Source organism: Pundamilia nyererei, unplaced genomic scaffold (genome assembly GCF_000239375.1).
Source record: "Pundamilia nyererei isolate P.nyererei 1_Seehausen unplaced genomic scaffold, PunNye1.0 scaffold00124, whole genome shotgun sequence".
NCBI lineage: Eukaryota > Metazoa > Chordata > Actinopteri > Cichliformes > Cichlidae > Pundamilia > Pundamilia nyererei.
This window is the reverse complement of record NW_005187525.1, coordinates 1,103,683-1,124,165: the sequence shown is the minus strand read 5'-3', so window position 1 is coordinate 1,124,165 and position 20,483 is coordinate 1,103,683. Positions and strand designations below refer to the sequence as shown.

At 43.2% G+C, this 20,483-nt stretch overlaps 1 protein-coding gene across 2 annotated transcripts in view; it reads left to right on the top strand.

The window, feature by feature from the left end:
- arnt2 (aryl-hydrocarbon receptor nuclear translocator 2) overlaps positions 1 to 20,483 on the top strand; it is a 63,751-nt gene that overhangs the window by 8,752 nt on the left and 34,516 nt on the right. For both annotated transcript variants that reach the window (XM_005742856.2, XM_005742857.2), the window contains exons 2-6: positions 208 to 319; positions 3,694 to 3,741; positions 7,268 to 7,481; positions 10,413 to 10,626; positions 15,392 to 15,494. In XM_005742856.2, coding sequence (XP_005742913.1) covers positions 208 to 319; positions 3,694 to 3,741; positions 7,268 to 7,481; positions 10,413 to 10,626; positions 15,392 to 15,494 — 691 coding nt within the window. The remainder of the gene's footprint in view (positions 1 to 207; positions 320 to 3,693; positions 3,742 to 7,267; positions 7,482 to 10,412; positions 10,627 to 15,391; positions 15,495 to 20,483) is intronic.

The window sequence follows — 20,483 nt, the reverse complement described above, 5'->3', positions numbered from 1 at the left end:
TGAGTAGTTTAGAATATTTGACACATCTTACAGTACTTCAAATGCACATTTGCAAATTACAGTTTATATTAAGCAATGGAGAAGACACACACAGACCCTGGTGACACTCACAGAGGACACACAAGCATAGAAACAGTTTTATAGCTGCAAATTATATTGCTTTAAGATTAGAACCATAGTTAGTCCTCCCTCTGTTATATCTTCCAGAAATGGGCAGTGAGTTGCCAGGGACAGTTTCAATGCCAGGAGCTGTTGGATCTGGACCGGTGAGGATGGGTGGAGCCGTCCCAGGTCGTGGGGGCAAGAGGAGATCAGGAGGGTGAGTGTCTTTACTGCTGATATGCTGTGGAAATTAGCTTTAAAATTAAAGGATCAAAAAAGCTTTGTTGGGTCATCAGTCCTTTAAATCCTGTTAGTGTTAAATTTACTGTATTCTGAACTAGTAAATGCAATCAGTGTAATTGTATTGAGGTTTAGGACTCTCGCAGTGTCCTCAATACTGCAGCATAACTGTATTGACACGACAAATTTTCTTATTGTCTTCTGCTTTTAAATTTATCTGCACCTACATGTTTGATTTTGGGCAATGAGTACACCATCAAAGAGCGATTTTTATCACTCCTGGGAACAATGCTAAGCCTCTCTCATCCCCGTTGGAACCGTGCAAGATTTAACACGTTGGTATTTCTAATTCACAGCGGTATGATTACACACTAGACAACTCGCTGCAATAAACTCACCACTTGCTAATTGCAAACTGCTCAGTGGAGTTGGTCCCACTGTGGGACATGGAGCTGATTCTTGCTCTGTTGATGCAGCATGATTCATTGCTATTGATAATGGAAAAATGCAGTAGTTCAGCATTTTCCCATTATCAATAGTAATTATCAACACATTGTGTCTATTGATAATACTTATTGATTTTTCTAAGAAGCGTGGGTGCTCACGTAGTTGCATCCCACAATCTCAATACCAGAAAGACAATCAAGGTTTAAATGAAAAACTAGAAGTTTGGGTGTCTCAAACTTTGAAAGCATATTGTTTAGAAGACTCGTTTATAAGAATAGTTTCTCCGCACAAGATACTATTTGTGAGGTCCAGCTGTTCTCTCTGCAGGAAAAAGCCAACAATGATCGTCCCTTCCATCGAGTTGTGATTCATTAACAGTATTAACTGAAAAAGTAACTGTATACTGTTAATACTGTTCTGTCATTCAGTTTCTGTGAGTGATAAAATGTGCGAGGATATGAAAAATATTCTAGTGGAAAATGGAAGAAGTTGTTTGAATTTGTCATTTCAACTTTAAAAAGGATTCATTTAGAATGGAACCACATCTCATACTGAAGGCAGACCGCATTAGCATGGAAGTCACAGAATTACAAGAATGATCTGGAATACACATCGATTGCTCTAGACTTTGTATATTTCTGTTTGTTGTACATTAGCTGGTCAGTTTACACTTAACGGTGCACTTAACCCATGCACAGGCAATGTAGAGAGTAAGGTATGGCTCAAGGTTGCGATACAGTTTACTGCTGTCTATGGTGTTCCTGCTGTATGTGCCCAGCTCAGAGTGTATGTGAACGTGTTCACGTGTTTGTGTGGTTTCGAAATGATGTCAAGGTAACGAACAGCTAAAAATCTTCTCTGTTGCCTGCAGACAGTGTGCATAACAGTTTTAACTCTCCAGCAAGTATTCTTAACAGCAAGCCCTAACCCTGAAAAAGGGAAATGGGCCCATGCTCCTATTGGCCCACCACTCGCAGGAGGCGCCGTAGGGGTTGGTAGCAAAGTGTGTTGGGCGGCGGCCAGAAGCGGAGGCCCTGGCGGACCGACCCCCAACTACCAAAACTAGTGACTGAGACATGGCATGTCACCTCTCTGGTGGGGAGGGAGCCTGTTAGTGCATGAGTTTGACAGAGGTACCAGCGAGATATAGTCTGGCTCACCTCCATGCACGGCCTGGGCTCTGGAACCACTCTCCTGGAGAGAGACTGGACTCTGTCTCAGTCTGGAGTTGACTTTGGTGAAAGGTACCGGGCTGGGGTGGTATCGTACTATCCCCTCGTCTTGCTGCCTGTAATGTGGGGTTTCTCCCAGTGGATGAGAGGGCTTGTTCCCTGCGCCTTTGGTTGGGGAACAGGTCCTGACTGTTGCCTGCACTTCTGCACTGAACCACAGTTTAGAGTACCCAGCTTTCTTGGGGTTCCTGGGTGGGGGTGCTTGAGGGTGCTGGGGACTCTATTGTCCTACTGGGAGACTTCAACGCTCATGTGGGCAACAACAGTGAGACCTGGAGGGGCGTGATTAGGAGGAATGGCCTCCTGGATCTGAACCTGAGCAATGTTTTGTTATTGGACTTCTTTGTAAACCACAGTTTGTCCATAATGAACACTGTATCCGAGCAGAAGTGCACGTGGCACCAAGACACCCTCAGCCGCAGGTCTGGTCATACGATTATAAATTCGAACATCAATCACCAGACCTGTGGCCTAATGTTCTGGACACTCAGGTGAAGAGAGGAGCTGTGCTGTCAACTGATCACCACCTGCTGGGGAAGGATGCTGGACAGACCTGGTGCACCTAAACGTGTAGTGAGGGTGTGCTGGGAACACCTAGCAGAGGCCCCGGCCCACTAGATCTTAAACTCACACCTCCGGCAGAGCGTCAACAGCATCTGAGACTGGGGACACTGAGTCTGCACCTGAGTTCAGCATCTCCAAATTAAAGTGAATTGAACTGTAAGTGACACTTGACTCACTTTTAGTCACTTACAGTTATTTATTCACCTATTCAGTCAGTTAAATTTTAAAACTGTGTATATACTGTATATTCTGTGTGCCTGTTTATGCCCTGTCCTTATCTTCAACGCCATGCTGCTCTGTTGTATCTTAATTGCCCCTCGGGGATAAATAAAGTCCTTCTGATTCTGATTGCTGAAGCTGCTGCACCTAGTGGAAGGCTTTTACTTTGGTGGTCTCAGAATCTCAACACTGCTTTTCACAGAGGGTGTGGTTCTGTTGGCTTCATCAGGTGATGGCCTACAGCTCACATTGGAACGGTTCGCAGCCGAGTGTGAAGCGGTGGGAATGAGACTCGGCACCTCCACGTCTGAGGCCACGGTCCTCAGCCAGAAAAGGGTCGAGTGTCCATTCTGTCTCAAGGACAGATTCTTGCCCCAAGCGGAGGACTTCAAGTATCTTAGGGTCTTGTTCACAAGTGAAGGGAGCAGGGGCAGGGTACCTGATCACAGGCAGGGCCTAGGTGTTGACAGTTCTTACCGTTCAGCTCCTCAGGACTTGCCTGACCCTTTGCAGGTACTTGGTGGTTACAGCTTTCTCAGCGGCCTCTTTGTGGTTCCCATTCGCCTGTGGGACTCCTAGGTACTTGTAGCTGTCCTCAATGTCTGCAGTGTTGCCTTCTGGTAGTTCAGTCCACTCATTTCTGACTACATTTGCTTCTCTTCATTACCGTCCGCTGTCTTTGAGTCCAGCTTTGTCCAACCATTGGTAGGTATTCTATCAATGACGAAGGAGCTTTTCTACCTCTTCTTACGAATTACAAATTGCTTGTAATTTGTCGGCCAAACGTAGCTTGTGGCTATGTTCTGATACGTTTATGCAATATTTTTATTAAAAACATACTTAATTAAATTAAGAAGTGGTAATTCTCTTTCCTGTTGTTGTTTCTCAGAATGGACTTTGATGATGAAGATGGAGAGGGGCCTAGCAAGTTTTCAAGGTGAGTAGATGGTAGATGGCACACATACTGTCTGAAATTGTTGAGTACATAGTTCATGAAAACCACACAGTTTTTGTTTCAGGGTATCGGCAGGTGCAAATGAGTTGTTAATGGTTTCTTGGAACAAAGTAGCAGTTATGTTGGTTTAAATTGGTCCCTTAATTTGAGGTATCGTTCTAAAAATTCCCGTTTTGTTTTGAGAATCCTCCTGATACCCTGTTTGTAACTGATGTGGACACATCGGGACTTTTTTCTTTTACATAAAGGGGACTCGAGTCTTCCTCTCACTGCATCTCAAGTGTCCTCTCACAACTTCCTTTCATTTCAGCCGGTCTTTCATTTGTTCCTTCTAATACAATGTAATGTGTGAGTGTGTAGGATAGTTCTGAAGTATAGCAGTCAGTGCTGTTTGGAGCTGACGGAATCTGTGAAGTTGAACAGTGACAATGGAGAGCAGGAGCTGCTCTCTGCTGGCTACACAAGGAACTGCATTTCATGTCTGATCCATGTGGATTGAGAAAGGCATACCATGAAAGGATGTGCCGCTGCATATGCACATTGTACATCTGCTGTTTCCACTCCAGCATATTCATCGTTGCTTTCTCCCATATGCAACAGCTTTCATTCACCTTGCATCTTATTTCATGACACAAATGAATGAACTGAAAAAAGGAATTCACTTTTATTTTTGAGGGGGGATGGTGGGTGGGGTGAGCTGGTACTGTTTTAGGCTGAACTGAAGGTTAGAGGGATGAGCAAACACACTGCCCTGTGTACAGGCAGAGTGTGAAAGGTTCTCAGTCAGGTAATATTCCCTGCTAGGGGTTGAATGCGGTCTAATGTTTGTTTTAAGAACTGATGAAGGTGACATGTCTTTACAAGCAAATACGTCTCCTCCCACACTCACCTTGAGGTTGGACGGTGCAGATTCACCAGTTTAATTATTTAATTTTTCTTTGTTTTTTGTTGGAATCTGAACAACTTAAAGACTTTTACAGATATTGTGGACTTAATTTAATCATAGAAACAATATTCACTAGTGGGTTTGTGGGGGTTTTGCAACTTGCTTATGAGCTATTGTTTGATTGAAATTCTAGTAAATGTTTAGCATGAGATGAGTGGTCCATCAAGATGTTTTCTAGCCTCATGTAGAATTTGACACTAGATGACATTTGAATGCTGGGGTTTATGTGTATTGTAGCGTGCTGTAACATGAAGTGGATCCTTACACTAATTAAATTTATTAAACAATTAAAAAGATTGTTCATTTCATTTTAAAAAGGAGGCAAACACCCTCCTGTGTAACTGGGCTCAGTTCGTTGGTGCCTTGTTGTGAGTCACTGCTGAGTGAAGTGACAATCCTAAAAACACACATGACCTGAGAAACCATCTTGTTGTCCATTTTTGTACATCAGACTTTGTCGCATCGATCATCAATCTTGAACATGTAATGAAGTATTGCGTGGCAGCTGAATATGGACAGTGAAGCTGCTCTTGATACTTTTCCTGTATCTACATGTTTGTCACGCGTGTTACATGCTGTGTCCTCTCCTTTCTGCAGGTATGATGATGATGATCAGAATCCTGGTGGGGATGAGGAGAGATACGCCAGGTAGGCTTAGCCAGCTGGGCATAAAGAGGATTTTGCATTGATGCAGGGATCAACAGACACTTTGATCCTAACAACAACAAAAACACTTCTGTGTTGTTAGAAATGCTCACAGCGAGTTCCCAAAAAAAGATGGCTAAAAATAAAACTGGAAGCATTGAGTTTGTTAAACGCACCCAATTTTAGTACGAGAGAGGTGAGCACAGACATTTTTTCAACAGTTTTAAAAGAGTCAATAATTCCCACTCAGTTTGTAGGTTTTGTTTTTTTAAAACCAGGTCATATTCCAGCAGTTAAACACCTTCTGCTACTGCGAGGTAATCGGAGCACCACATCCAAGATGGCAACACTGAAGTCTCTTTTTTAGCTTTATATCCTGTGGCAGGGCTTTGGGATTGTTCAGCGGCGTGTAGAACACGAAGGTCTTTGTTAGACAAACAAAAGGGAACCAAACAAACTAAAAACAGGGAGGTAAAGTTAGACACTGGAATTTGGGGAAAAGTAAACTCAGTAATGAATTCATACGAAGTTAAAATAATCAAAAATAATCATAAGGGGCGATCGTGGCTCAAGAGTTGGGAGTTCGCCTTGTAATCGGAAGGTTGCCGGTTCGAGCCCCGGCTTGGACAGTCTTGCTCGTTGTGTCCTTGGGCAAGACGCTTCACCCGTTGCCTGCTGGTGGTGGTCGGAGGGCCCGGTGGTGCCAGTGTCCGGCAGCCTCGCCTCTGTCAGTGCGCCCCAGGGTGGCTGTGGCTACAATGTAGCTGCCATCACCAGTGTGTGAATGGGTGGATGACTGGATGTGTAAAGCGCTTTGGGGTCCTTAGGGACTAGAAAAGCTATATAAATACAGGCCATTTACCATAAGTAATAAAAAGCAAATTCCAGAATCATGAGGTTTATTCTGCAAGTCTTCTCTCCTCTCACAGGGTGCTTCACAGCATGGTCGACGTTCCTGCTACATAGCAGAAACGAGCAAGAAGCGGACTTTATCAGCCTTGCATTAAGATTTGGCTTCACTCTGTGTTTTGTTGGCTCTTCATGAGTATAGCCAAACCATAAATGTAAAATATAACACTTATCTGAAGCCACAGAGCCTTAGTTGTACTCTGTGGTTATACCTTTGCTGTTACATCTAACAAGATTTCCAGGATGGTTTTTTCCATACTTGGATTCCCAACATGTGGGACAGATGTAAGCCAAGCCGAGAGCTTCCCTTGTGTGCTGAGCTTATGCAGGCTTGGTATGTTTTATTTTGGTATTGTGCAATTGTCTTGTATTTTATTTTATCCATTTATTTTTCAATTTTTACCCAAAATTTTCTGAGAATCGCGAGTTTCATGAGAATCTGTGAGGTGTCAATAAAAACTGCCAACTTGGCTCCAGCATGATTTTTATGTATATCCATACCGATATGATGGATTTTTAAAAAACCTTTCTCTGCTGGTAAATCTGTAAAGTCTGCAGCGTAACCTGCTCGATGGAGCACACACAACTTAAAGATTCATTGGTTGTTTTTGTGTCTTCCCCAAATAAAGTGGGACCAGCTAATCTGGCCGTTGTAGACTCGTGTCTGTTTGTATAATAATGGTCAGAGTGCAGGAGATTATGTCCAGGATTAAGACTAATAGGTGTTTTTTACAAATAGAGTACTTAACAATACTTGGAGGAGCCACTGAAGTCCTTAACTGTTTGTGCCCTGTGTTATTGTCACTGCTTTCTTCTTAGATGAATATTTAAACACTGAATTGTTAAAATAAAGAATAATAATAATAACAACAAAGGGCATCTTTGAGATCAAATTGTACAGTTATTCATCTAAAGTTCCAAAACATCCTGATAAGATGCATCCCAAGGCTGCAAGGGGTTCTCAACTTGCATCTTCCAAGCCCCTAACTGATCTTCTCTCTGTTGTAGAGAGAACCACAGTGAGATTGAGAGACGCCGGCGCAACAAAATGACCCAATACATCACCGAGCTGTCGGACATGGTCCCCACCTGCAGTGCTTTAGCTCGAAAACCTGATAAGCTGACCATCCTGCGCATGGCTGTTTCCCATATGAAATCCATGAGAGGGACGGGCAACACATCTACCGATGGCGCCTATAAGCCTTCCTTCCTCACGGAGCAGGTACTGCACTGTCAGAGGAGCAAAGCTCTAGCTGCTCACAGCAAAAAGATGGATGGCAGTGGAACTGAAACTGGCATAGAAAAATATTTTTTATTGTGAAATTTCATCACTACAAAATATTCAACAGTCAACTGTTAGTTGAAGTGGGAATGTCTGGGAACAACAGCAAGGCTGAGGTTGGCCAAATAAAATCACAGAATGGGGTCAGTGGATGCTGAGGTGGGTGGTGCACAGAGGTCCCCAACTTTCTACACAGTTAATCATTACAGACCTCCAAACCTCACGTGGTCTTCAGGTTAGCGTAGAGGAGAAGAGTGAGCTTTGCAGATTGGGTTTCCATGGCCAAGCAGCTGAAAGCAAGCACTACATCACAGAGCGCAATGCAAAGTGTCGAATGCAGGAGAGTAAAACATGCTGCCAGTTGTCTCTAGAGCAGTGATGCGTATTCTCTGGAGTGATGAATCATCCTTCCCCGTCTGGCAATCAGATGGACGAGTTGCTGGGAGAACAGTACTGTCGGACTACACTGTGCAAAGTTTGGTGGAGAGGGGATCATGGTGTGGGGCTGTTTTTGTGTTCTAGTGAATGGAAATCGTAGTGCTTCAGGATAACAAGACATTTTGGACAATTTCATGCTCCCAAAGTTGTAGGAACAGTTTGGGCCCCTTGCTGTTCCAACATTAGTGTGCACCTGTGCACAAAGCAAGATCCATAAAGACATGGATGAGCGAGTTTGGTGTGAAAGAGCTTGACTGGCCAATGTCAGTGTCTGACCTCACAAAGTGCTCCTGGAAGAATGGTCCAGAATTCCCACAAACAGGCACTTAAACGTTGTGGAAAGCTGTTTCAGCTGCAAAGGATGGACGGACAGGATTAAGAATGGGCTGTCACTCAAGTTCATATCTATGTTAAAGGAGACAAGCAAATGCTTTTGACAATATACTGTCTGTCTTCTAGTGTGCAACAAAGACCACTTTTGTTAAAAGAGGTCTTTAAACTGCACTTCTTTAAATCGGTGACCAAAAGTCTGCACGCTGTAAAATCTCATTCGTTCCCAGAACTAAAAAAAACAATTATGCAAACTCATTGCCTCAAAAAGACTAAGTAAAGGTTACTTAAGATTACTAAGTTGGGCAACGTACTCATTCTGAGTACACAGTAATAAGATCAACTTGTTGTTCTGACAAACATCTCAAGTTCTACTGAATTAAAAACAGTTTGTGGCGACTTACTGTTTTTCATTTTGCTTACACACAAAGTAAATGCAACAAAATCACACCATGTTTTATCATCCTTGAACTAACAACACTTAATATAAACAAATAAGATTCAGAAAGAATAATCAACGTGTTTTGTAATGGAGTTAAAATCAGCACACTTTCATTTTCAAATGCATTATTATGCCATTCCCAAAAAATGCTGTAAATCTGATATAAACAACCATCCTTATCTGCGGCTGAGTCGTGGAGGCTACCAGCCAAAGCAGAGAACCCCACACCTCCTCCTCCTCCCTGGCCACTTAATCCAGTCTATCCAGGGGAACTCCAGCATGTGTCCTGGTCCTGGGACATGCCTGCAACACCTCACCCAGGAGGCGTCCTTGTCAGATGCCCCGAACTATCTCAACTGACTCATTTCGATGTGGATAAGTAGCAGCTGCACACTGATGCAGAGCGGGCACTCCACCCTTTTCTGGCTGAGGACCACGGCCACAGATTTGGAGGTGGTGATTCCAGTGAGGGCTGGAGGCAACCACCTGATGCTTAACCAAGCTTAAGCTGACAGGACATCTCTACAGCTTCATGGCAATTACCATCACAAGAGGCACCAATCGCCTTGCAGTCACAGCTCCTTGCAGCAGCTTCAAGATTCGTAAATCTTGCAAACCACAAACATGTTGAGAAGACGAGAGATAACAATATGGAGCTGTCGGAATTCCCCATCACTTTCAAGAGTTTCAGACTAGACTAACCAACCTGTGCGCTGCCTGAATTGACTACAAGAAAGGCAATGACTCAGTACCTCACGCATGGATCCTGGAATGCCTAAAAGTATACAAGACCAAAAGGACACTAAGAGCCTTCTTTAGAAATTCAGTGGGAATGTGGCCACAACACCAGAGGACAACTTTAAGCCAAAAGTCGGCATGAAGTGTGGGATTTACCAAGGAGATGCTCTCTCTGTGTGCATAGGCCTGAACCCCCCTCAGCCAAATGATCAACAAGATTGCTGCATTCGATATCCCTGCAGCACATAAGAGCAGGGTGCTAGATGCTAGCAGGCAGGGCATACGTAGAACGCCATAACCAAGTGTTATGAAACATCTGCACTGAGTATGGCCTGGAAGTCCTGAGGTCAAAATGGGACACACCCCTTAGGGTGGTTGAGGATGAAGTTAAGATCCTGTGGGACTTCCAGATGCAGGTAAACAAACTGGTGCTGGCTAACCAGATGAGAGGAAGATGGCTGTAATGAAAAATACACCTACATTGAGAGATGGCAACATCAGGAAAAAGAAACGCAAGAAGCGTGAGAGATTCCAAGTGCAAGCTGGAAACGAGCAGCTGCTTCATGCTGCTTCTGACTTTAATACTGCATCTATTGACAGTCATGCCCTTGCTGCTGGTCTCCCTGTCTGCGGCCATATATGCAGACGGAGCCATGCTACCAGATCTCAACTATAGCTCAAAGTAACAGGAGACATATTTCTTCAACATTACCAGAGCTGTAATTATTTTAAGTTAATCAAGAGTTTCCATCTTCTGATAAACATTTATATCTACTTAAATGCTTTATTAACATCTACTTTTACTCACTACATCTTAATTTGAGTTGAACACATTTTCACTGTGTATTTGGTTGAAATTAGCTTGATTTGTCTTTGTCTATTTGTTTGTGCTTCTTGGTTTATCAACCTTTCTTTCCCTGTAGGAACTAAAGCACCTGATCTTGGAGGCGGCGGATGGCTTCCTGTTTGTGGTTGCTGCAGAGACGGGTCGGGTCATCTATGTATCGGACTCGGTGACACCAGTGCTGAACCATCCCCAGTCTGAGTGGTTTGGCAGCACTCTGTACGAGCAGGTCCACCCTGATGATGTGGACAAATTGAGGGAACAGCTCAGCACCTCAGAGAACTCCATGACAGGTAGAGAAAGGATCGTCACAAATCATTCTTGCAGCTTGACGTGTTGTACTTTTGATCATTGTTGTTTCGTAAAATGATTTGAGCAGCAGAGCGTCTTTACAACCACCTGCTACACACACTCACCACCTGTCAGGCTGCACTACGCTTACCTTTTAGAACAAGTAACACTCTGATATTCATCACAGTCTGAAGGGTTCGCTCTTATTCTGAAAAGATTGTTGATGAGACTTCATAGACTGGATTCATCATAACACAGTACGACAAGTGGTTGATCTGGCCAGCTGATCATCTCAACCCAGCGGCACAAGGCTTGAGTCACAAACATTTGGGTTTCCTTCTCATTCTGTTCTGACATTTTTGATTCGTACCACCATTTAAGCTTCAGGTCCAGTTGAAACCGTCCTACAGCCAGCTATGTTTTGGTTATTTATTTGTGAAGCTCCACAGTTTGGAGTCACTGTCACGCGGGGAGATCACAGGTGGCTTCTTGCTGTTTGGAAGATGAGCAGCTTTCTTTAATCTACCACTGCTCTCCACCTGTGTCATTATTGTAACGTTGGACACAGAGGAAGAATCAAGATGGGGAGAAGAGGAGAACATTTAAGATTAGGGTGGAATATTTATCAAAGGCATTTTAATTTAGCATTTAGAAATGGAACTCTGAAACTATTATAAAGATTTAGATCTGGTTTAAATCTGCTGTTAATCTTTCTTATATTTGGTGTTACATTATAATTCTAGCTGCATACATATGATGTATTTAAAGCTGAAAGACTGACAGTAACATTGGAACTCTAAAAACCTCTGCAATACTTGGATTGCTCACTTGAGGGCAGCATTGTTTTCTTAAACCTCCTTCTGCAGACTGTAGTCTGGATCACCACAAAGCGTGCCTGTTGGTCTGTGCGTGGACTCCAGAGCGCCTCTGAACACCCAGCAGTACTGTGTAATCCACGTAACCCAGTAATCCCCGTGTCGAGCTCTGGCAGATGAAAACACACCAGAATGCACGCGCACACAAGCACACGCGCACACGCGCACACGCGCACAGCCTTTGAAGTCACTGGGTTGAGTTTAATTCACTCCTCTTCTTCTCCTCCTCATCGTGTGCGTGGCTGCATGGTTTTCCAGTTTGTTGATGTGGAAGGACTGAACAATATCCGTCAGCTCCCAGTAGACCAAAACTCTCCAAAGGAGTTGCTGATGTCTGTAGCTCATTGCAGAAAGTTGATTATTTTTGGTCGTAGTACAGTTCACATCTTTCTTTTTTTTTATTATGGCACACAAAAGTATTAATGCTATTTTTCTATTCATATTTAGTTTAGCCCAGTACACTTTGTGGAAGTCCCCAGAACCACATCCCAGTCACTTTTAATGAGGATATGTCCTTCAACTAGTACCTGCCAGTATTTCTAACATACCAATACAATACGTCTCGGTCGTTGTGTCCTTGGGCGAGACACTTCACCCGTTGCCTACTGGTGGTGGTCAGAGGGCCCGGTGGCGCCAGTGTCCGGCAGCCTCGCCTCTGTCAGTGCGCCCCAGGGTGGCTGTGGCTACAGTGTAGCTGCCATCACCAGTGTGTGAATGTGTGTGTGAATGGGTGGATGACTGGATATGTAAAGCACTTTGGGGTCCTTAGGGACCAGTAAAGCGCTATATAAATACAGGACATTTACATTTGTCTCTGAGTGATGCTGAAATACAACAAATACTCTGTGCATTTGTTGCTTCTAGACTCATCTGTTGTAATTCCTTATCTCACTATTCTAAAAGCTCCCTGAAAATCCTTCAGTTGACCCATAACATCCTGGAAGTTTTTCCTTACTAGAGTTTTTAAAAGTAAAATCGAAGGCAGAGCCTTCGGCTGTCAGGCTTGTGGAAACAGCTCCCAGCTTGGATTTAAGAGACGAGTACAGTCTTTGATTATGCTTATCAGAATGCTGGTGGCAGCGTGGTGTTCGACGGGTAGCACTGTTGCTACACAGGAAGAAGCTCCTGCGGCGTTTGTGTGTGGAGTTTGCAGACATGGGGCGAACATGTGTGGCAGAGGGTTAGGGTTAGGTCAGGGGTGTCAAACTCAAATACACAGTGGGCCAAAATTCAAACTGGAACAAAGTCGCGGGCTAACGTTAATATTTACTGAAAAACAAAATCTTCCTCCAGATATAAGAATGAATCTTTTCTTATGGACTCAAACAAGTTTAGCTGAAAAACTGAATATGGAACAAGCAAAGCTTAATACTAAACAATATATATATTAGCTGTATAACACCAGTAGGCCAGCTCTGATAGTCATTTGGTTTGGCTTCGCGGGCCCAATGTAATTAGGCTGTGGGCCAAATTTGGCCCGCGGGCCAGAGTTTGACACCTATGGGTTAGTTGGTTCTAGACTGACTGTAGGTGTGAGTGATGGTCTGCCTCTCCCTGTGACGGTCTTTGGTGTACCCGGCTGCTCACCCAGTAACATCTGGCCCAGGGATCGAAGCAAACTTCCTGCACTCCTTCCTGAACTACAGCTGCACCTGTAGTTTTTACGTAGTAGTATTTATTTATTGTCATTGTCAAGAACAATGAAACTGCGTTTGGGGCTTCCATACAACCCAAAAAAAGAAGAAAATAATAAATACCCCTTAAAACCCAAGTGTACATATTTAACCCAGTGTGACTCCAATGCAATAGACAATCCTTAGCAATAACATGAGAACCTGACAAGTAATGTTGGTAGAAATTCAGACAAAGACCTGAGAAACATGACAAAGTACAACAGTGCAACCCATTCAATATTATTGTACTGTGAGATATGATATCAGATATGATAGTTATCTATTTAAGAAAGAGGGGGGGGCAGGAGGGGGAAGAGAATAAAGATATGATGCACCAATGCAGACCAGTTCATTGCTATTAAGAAGTTGGATATGGTTATTGTCCGTGAGAGGGGGGCAGAGAGTTCAGGAGCCTCACAGCCTGTGGATACAGGCTGTTGGCCAGTCTGGATGTTCTGGCCTGTATAGACCTGTACCTTCTCCCTGAGGGCAGCAGGTGGAAAAGGTGGCGCGCAGGGTGATGTTGGTCCCGCAGGATACTGTGCACCCTCCTCAGACAGCGAGTGGGGAAGATATTTTAGTTTGTCCTGTTTGTTGTATGTGGTGCTGCTCACGGGGGATCAGCTGGTTATTTGTGTGTCTAATATAATACCTTAGAGTATAAAGCAGTTCGAAGGTGTGTTGTACCTTATGATAGCTGAATCTCTGGTCTGGTCCTTAACCGAGACGTTGTTGGGCTCTTTTGTGACGAGTGAGTTGGTCCACGTTTACTATGGTGCTTAACCTGCTTTCCTCTGTATGGATCATTAAGTTTGTGTGTAAAAAATCTAATCTCACAATATGTTTACATAACCTCCAAAAACTGTTGTCTTCAACCACTTACTGCCTAAAGTTGCACTGCTGTACTCATTCAAATGGACCCTTCATTACTTTTTTCTACTTTGAATAAAAAAAAATCTGAATGAATTGAAATGTGTGTTTTTTTTACCATCAGCTGCACTCAGACTTCCTGTGGTCAGCACCTTTAAGAACCAAAAATCATCAAAAGTATGTCAAGCAAGAAGTCATGAGACAAAATTAAAAGCGAAATAAAAAGGCACTCTTTTGTCTTTATTACAATAGTGAAAAACCATCTTTTTCTTTGTGGAAGCCACTAACCTGCCACTGTGAGAGCTTTGTCCAGTGTTTCTTTAAACTACCGTAACTCTTGAACAGCTTGAGTGATCTTAAAAATTCCAACATAATTAATGATGCATTTGCAGCATGAGGGGGAAAAACTCGACGTGAATTTTTTCCCCTCAAGCACTTTATACTTGATGGGTACGATAAAGCCGTCATATGTGGGGAAAACTCAGGATACCTTGAGTATATTAAATATATAACGCCCACCCCCAGTGTGAATATCCAGTCAGCTTCATGGTTTCTGGATACTAAAAGTAATGACCTGCATTTCTGAGAGGTCGGTGAAGTTGCTTTTTTTCTGGCCGTCTCAGTAATCAGCTTTCTCTTCAAGCCTTCAATTCGAATGTCTCTCTTTTCATCCTCGTCTCAGTGCCAGTGAAGAGAATTGGTTGAGGGATTTAATGTGCACTTAGATCCCACAAGTGGTTTGATGTCAGCCACAGGACGATTAATTAGGCTTTTTACTGCAGCTTTATTGAAACACTCATTCTAGATACAACAGACTGATTGGATATTGCTAAAATGGCAGTATTGATGTTGATCAAACAAACATTTTACTCTGAATAGATTCTGATCTCAAGGTCCTGCATGGATCTACTCCCCAGAAACTGACCCAATGCCATTTGTTTGGTTCATTACCACAGAGGAAATCAGTAAACAGATGTTCTTTTGAATGTGATAAAGGATGAGCCTGTACTCACTGCTGCTGTCAAAGCAAAAGTACACAAGTACACCTTAGCTTCACTTACAATCTCGTTCCCTCCAATAGAGACAGACCCGCCTGCTGCCACTCATAAAACTGCATGTCCACTTGATGCGTTTTTCTGTCATGAAACACTGTGGCACTCAGGATTAGCACCCAGATGCTTCAAACTGCTTTAAAGCTGATTTCAAAATGAAAAACAAAGCAGTGCTGGACCGAACGTAAAAGAGCAAAAAACACAGAACACTGGGCGAAAGACCAGGACCGTGGCAGCGTTGTTGCAGACTATACATGTGTAATATTATTATTAAAGATGTTGTTTGTGTGTCAACAGGGCGAATTCTGGACCTGAAGACGGGAACGGTGAAGAAGGAAGGACAACAATCCTCCATGAGGATGTGCATGGGCTCCCGACGCTCCTTCATATGCCGAATGAGGTGTGTGTGACCAAGTTGTTTTTTGGGGAGGGGGGATTTTGATTTTGTGCCTTTCGAGCACCCAAAAGTCAAGACTGCTGTGGGCTACCTAAAAACCAAAACTTCCAGTGGGCCCACCCACATATACATACTTAAATTTCAGCTACGACCTTTGTGGCCCTCCAGAGCCCCAGCCCACAAATGACTGCACTGTAGAGCAGTGCATTGAACTCAGAGTTATGTTACAGCACATAAGACAAAGACGGACAGCCAGTCAAAATGATAGTACAGTAACCACCGGGTTAAGCTTCATATGCACGTTATGGAGTAGATGGTGGGATGTTTAGCTTGGCCGTTAGTGTGATTTTACTCGTTTCTCTGGGTTTAATTCCAGATGAGTTTTACTTGTCAGATTGTTTACATATATAATGTAAACGTGATCCATGGAATTTTTCAAGTGGTTACTTTTTAGTGATCACTGCATCAGTCATTTATTTGAGTAATGTTAAAGTGTTTGTGGAAAGCAGGGTAGTCTGATGTAAGGCCAAATCTGCTCTTTCATTGCTTTCAACTTGAGCTTGCTGGTCAGCAGACTGAAATCTGTTGAAATGCAAGCGAGCACAGATGAAGTGATTCTTAGCAGCGTTTGATGTATTGTAGCAGGAAGGGAGCGTCTCTGTTTTTTCTACTTTGTTGTTTTAGTCTTTGCTGCGTTGCCCCTGGATCCCTTTAGAAATAGGTCATCTCAGACCTGTAGGGCAGTGGTGAGACCAAGATTGAGACTTGCGTTCAGTGTAATATCTATTGAGATGTTGTGGTTGCTGACGAAAGGAAATGGAAGCCTGGTTATAATGATGTGTCTCTACGCCTCCCTCTAATCACTGCAGCGTTAGTCCACACAATAGCAATAGCAGCCTGTTAAGTGCAGAGTGCAGTCACTTATCCTGCAACCACAACAGCCTCCCTACTGTGTTAGGAGCTATAAAAAGGTAACACTGACAATGACGTCTAATTTAAACTGGGACAGTTAATGGATGTGTTTATACCAGAAATATAAGATGCAAATCTAGCTCCAGAGCAGATCCCATAAACGTCACATCAGAAAGAAGTTAAGCGGTCACAGAAATGGTTGGGGATCTGTCATTGTTGTGAGACTTTTACATCAATGTGGGCAGAGTAGAGCACTGCTTTATTACCACTGGTAAGCTGTTTACTGACAGCACAGTTTGTCTAAATGTGCCTATGAGACACCTTATAGGAGGTGTAGTCCATGTAAAGCTATGTGAATAAAACAGTGATATTTTCTTTTAACCCTTTAGAGCCGGTCGGAGCGGCACGCTCCGTTTTGTGTAACTATTTTTAAATCCCGGTAGCACTGCAGCCGCGTGAGCTAGCGCAATAATTCTTTTTGCATATGAAACCGGAGGAGTTGTACTTACATCTGATGCCATCAGCTTGTCCTCGGTCACGGTTTCCTTCCACATATAGCTTTGCAAAAACTGCATACAAAGCACTTGCAGCAACAAAAACTAATATTCCAGAAACACGCTTTACCGATCCGATCAGCTGTTCGTGACACTTCCTACGTCCATCAGCGCGAACTATCGCATGTCTGCCATGACCTGCCTGAAACCGGAAGTGACGTCATTTTCGCGGAAATGTAGTTTTTTTTACCATCAAGGCCTCATGAGCTTATGCTGGTGTTTTTAAAAGTTATCTTTGACTTTATGACTTCCTGTGTCGTTTCTGGGATGCTGAGGACTCATATTGCACTGCTGGAAATAGTTTATTTTGATGTATATGCTTCTTTTTTGCAAATTTGCACTATAATATTTATTTTCGTTTTTCCTGCAGTGTATAAAAATTGGTGTATTTCAAAAACAAAACTATGAAGACACTCAAAATAAATTTCCTGTGGTGGGAAACTATTTTGTGCAACTTTTTTGTATTTACAGTTTTGAGGGATAAGCCTCTTAAATTTCTCTAACTACAAATATATGTTAAAAAATCAAAAACGATTTTCAATTTTTTGTAGTTTATTGCACTTTTTTGCAATTTATGTAATTACTATGGACTTAATGCAGACATATTATTAAAATTTAGGCTGTAGTGGTTGTATTGATGCATAGCAACTTGAAATGCTCCCATAAATGGCTCCACAGCATGTAAAAATATAATATAAGCTCTGGTGGACTTGGTTCTATGGTAGGTCTTAAAGGGTTAATGGTCAAACCTCAAAAATGTGTATTTTTTCAAATAGGAATGGCTTATTATCAATTATTTTTATGTTGTTTTTTTTAAATTAATGAATAATGAATGAATGATGTGTTGATTTAATTATGTTTTATTTACATAGTACCAAATCGCAACAAGAGTTGCCTCAAGGTACTTTGTATTGAAGGGTAAAGACTCTACAATGATAATTCCCAATCAAAGTCACAGCTGTAGGAACAGCCTAGCTACAGTCAGTAATGGCCTCATTTACTTAAAATGTTACATTTTACATTGTTGGAGAATTTTCCAGCTTCTCCCACTGACTCCCTTTAGGGGTCACTACAGCTAATCATCTGCCACAACCTCACCCTGTCTTTAGCATCGTCTTCTGTCACACCACCCGTCCTCTTTCAGTACATCCATGAATTTTGTGGTCTTCCCCTTTTTTCCTGCCTGGCAGCTTCATATTCAGTCTCCTTTGTCCAGTAGAGTCACCATTTCTCTTCTGCATATGTCCAAACTATCCCAACCTTCCCTCTCTAATGTTATGTTGTCCATCCTGCTCACTCCCACTGACAACCTTAACATCTTCAACTATGGCACCACCACTGCTCCTTTTGATGAATACTTACCACTAAAGATCAGGAGTCTGTTCACATGTCGTGCCTGTCAGTGTAAACCTTTGATCCTGTGAGGTTTATTTATTGACCTTTTGTCATGCATCTCACGCAATTCCAATTGAACAGTCCAGCAAATGATATTTTATGGTTTTATTTTATTGCATTGGACTTGGAGTTGCTCAGGTAGACTTCATGCAAATGGTGTTTCTCATCTAGAAGATGCTTGATTTTCAAATATAGACAGCAATTCTGTCCATAAGAATTATGAACAGAATCAGTGACAAAGGGCCGTCCAACACCCACTGGCAATGAGTCTGATTTATTGTCTGTGGTCCAAACTCTTGCAACGGTTGTATGAGGACCGAATGGCTCCTAGCAATCGATCAGGCTCCACCCACAGAATCCTCAGACTCCTCCTTCAGCATGATAGCTCCCTCCATCTCCAGTGTCCACCATCTGGTTTTAGGGTTACCACGACGACAGGCACCGGCCACATTTCTGCCACAGCTCAGTGAAGCAGTTTCATGTGCTGAACATGGTCCACTTAATGTCCCCAGTCTCCCGCTGAATGCTAATCTGCCTACGGTGCCTCTTGCAGGTGGTGGGCTTACAGGAGGGTGGGCTCATGTCGCTTCTTTGGGGTATGCCTGGCTGCGCCCCATAGGCACGGCCACCAGGTGCTCTCCTTCGGGTCAAACTCCCCAGGCCGAGCTCCAGGGCAGGACCCTGGTAACCCTATCCCACGATGGGTGAACTGTTCCCTGGATTTTACATTCATGGGGCTTTTCTGAATCCCTCTTTGTCTGGTCCCTCACCCAGGATCAATTTGAATGACAACATAGCCCCTGGGATCCCTGGGACAGACAAAACCGCTCTATCACGATAAGGTAGAGATTCACTGTGGGGCATTGATATAGGGATTTGCTAATAACACAGACAATGCGCTAATAAGGCCTGAAGGCCTGATATCTTTACATGGTTTACATCAGGGTTATCAAACTCAACTGCACAGGGGCCAAAAGTCAAGGCACACTTTAGGTCGTGGGCCAAACAAGAAAAACATTTATTGAACACAGTAAAACTGTTTTTTTTAAACATAAATATGAATAAAAACAGACGGGAATATTATTCCTTTGGTTATTATTGGTTTGCGAAGCAGCTTGAAGTTCTCTTTTTGTGCTTCAGAGTCACCAAAGTGCCGCGTGAACTCAGCTTATCAGCAAAGTGCGCCTTCTTGGTTCAACATTACTGCAACAGGGAAAGTGCGGCAGGTTGCACTGGTGCATTTGTGACAGCTTCACGTGAAACGCCTTCACCGTATCACACATGTCCATGAACCGACAGGTTTCCTTGCTGAGCTCAAAAACTGTTTTGAGAACTTTCCCATAACTCAGCCAGCGGAGCTCTGCATGAAGGAATGTCAGCAAACTCTGAATCCATTTCCCACATAAAAGACTCAAACTGACGGTGATTTAAACCTTTAGCTCAGATAAAGTTTACAGTTCGCATCACGGGGATCATTACATGCTCCATTTTTAGGACTTTACCACACAGCGTTTCCTGGTGTGTGATGCAGTGATGTGCTGTTAACTCAGCGTACAGTTCTCCTGCATCTTTACTGCATCCTGCTGACTAGTCCGCTTTTTTCACCGCACAGCACCGGCGCTCCATCTGTTGTAAGTCCAACAAGTTTGTCCCAGGGCAGTTTCACCTTGACATACGTTTAAAAAAAAAGTCTTTTCCTGTCGTTGTCCCGTGCATCGATTAATGTCCAATATTTCCTCTCCACGGATGAAGATGGTCAGCTGTGCAGTGTCCATCATGTCTGTACTTTCATCCACAGTCAGAGAGTATGCAATAACGTTTTTGCTTCTTTCACACAACTGTGTTCTTAAATCAGTGGCCGTCTCACAAACCGATCAGCAATCGTGTTTCTGCTCAGGCTCACATTTGCCAAACTCTGCGTTTTTGTCTGGACACAAGATGTCGCACAGCTTCATCCTGCAGCTCTTCAGAGTGGTACCGGGCTGCTTTGGCTCCTCTGTTACAATAAAACTTTCACAACAGCTTCACTTTGTGGTTTTGCTCTGGTGACAAACGTCTGCTGAAATGTCAGATTCTACTTCCTGTAGTTTCTGCGTTTAGGTTTTTCAGCTTATCCTGACGTTTTGTCTCG